This window comes from Eimeria tenella, genomic scaffold (genome assembly GCF_000499545.2).
Source record: "Eimeria tenella Houghton genomic scaffold, Eth_scaff1896, whole genome shotgun sequence".
Taxonomy (NCBI): Eukaryota; Apicomplexa; class Conoidasida; order Eucoccidiorida; family Eimeriidae; genus Eimeria; species Eimeria tenella.
The window spans coordinates 1-439 of record NW_013541735.1 but is presented as its reverse complement, the minus strand read 5'-3'; the positions used below and the strand labels follow the sequence as shown (position 1 = coordinate 439).

The following is a 439-nucleotide window of genomic DNA, read 5'->3' as shown; positions in this document are numbered from 1 at the left end:
GCTGCTGCTGCTGCAGCAGCAGGAGCCGCTGCTGCTGCGGCAGCAGCAACACAATAAGCACTTGGGAAGTGCTGCAGTCTCCCCCAAGGGGGGACTCCTGCAGCGTCAGCTGCTTGCTGCTGCTGCTGCAGCAGCAGCACAGAGCAGCAAAAGCGCTCTGGGTGCAGCAGCAGCAGCATGTCGGGGTATGCAGCAACAGCAAATCCATTGGCGAACACCAAAACAAATAACAAGGAAGAAATTTCTTCTTCACATCCTGCTGCTGGTGCAGTTGCTGGTGCTGCTGCAGTTGCTGCTGCTGCTGCTGCTGCTGTTGCTGCTGATGCTGCATTGCTTCTGCGAGACTCTGCTGCTGCTTCTGCTGCTGACGCCATTGCCTTCAGAGCTGCATCTGCTGCAGCAGATGCAGCAGCCGCAGCAGCTGCAGCAGCTGGAGCGG

General features: G+C 58.5%; 1 protein-coding gene across 1 annotated transcript in view; it reads right to left on the bottom strand.

The window, feature by feature from the left end:
* ETH_00039725 (uncharacterized protein) overlaps positions 1–374 on the bottom strand; it is a gene marked incomplete at both ends in the record, with an annotated part of 3594 nt that extends 3220 nt beyond the window's left edge. Inside the window, one exon of the mRNA XM_013374013.1 lies at positions 2–374. Coding sequence (XP_013229467.1) covers positions 2–374 — 373 coding nt within the window. The remainder of the gene's footprint in view (position 1) is intronic.
* Between the last annotated feature and the right edge of the window lie 65 nt (positions 375–439).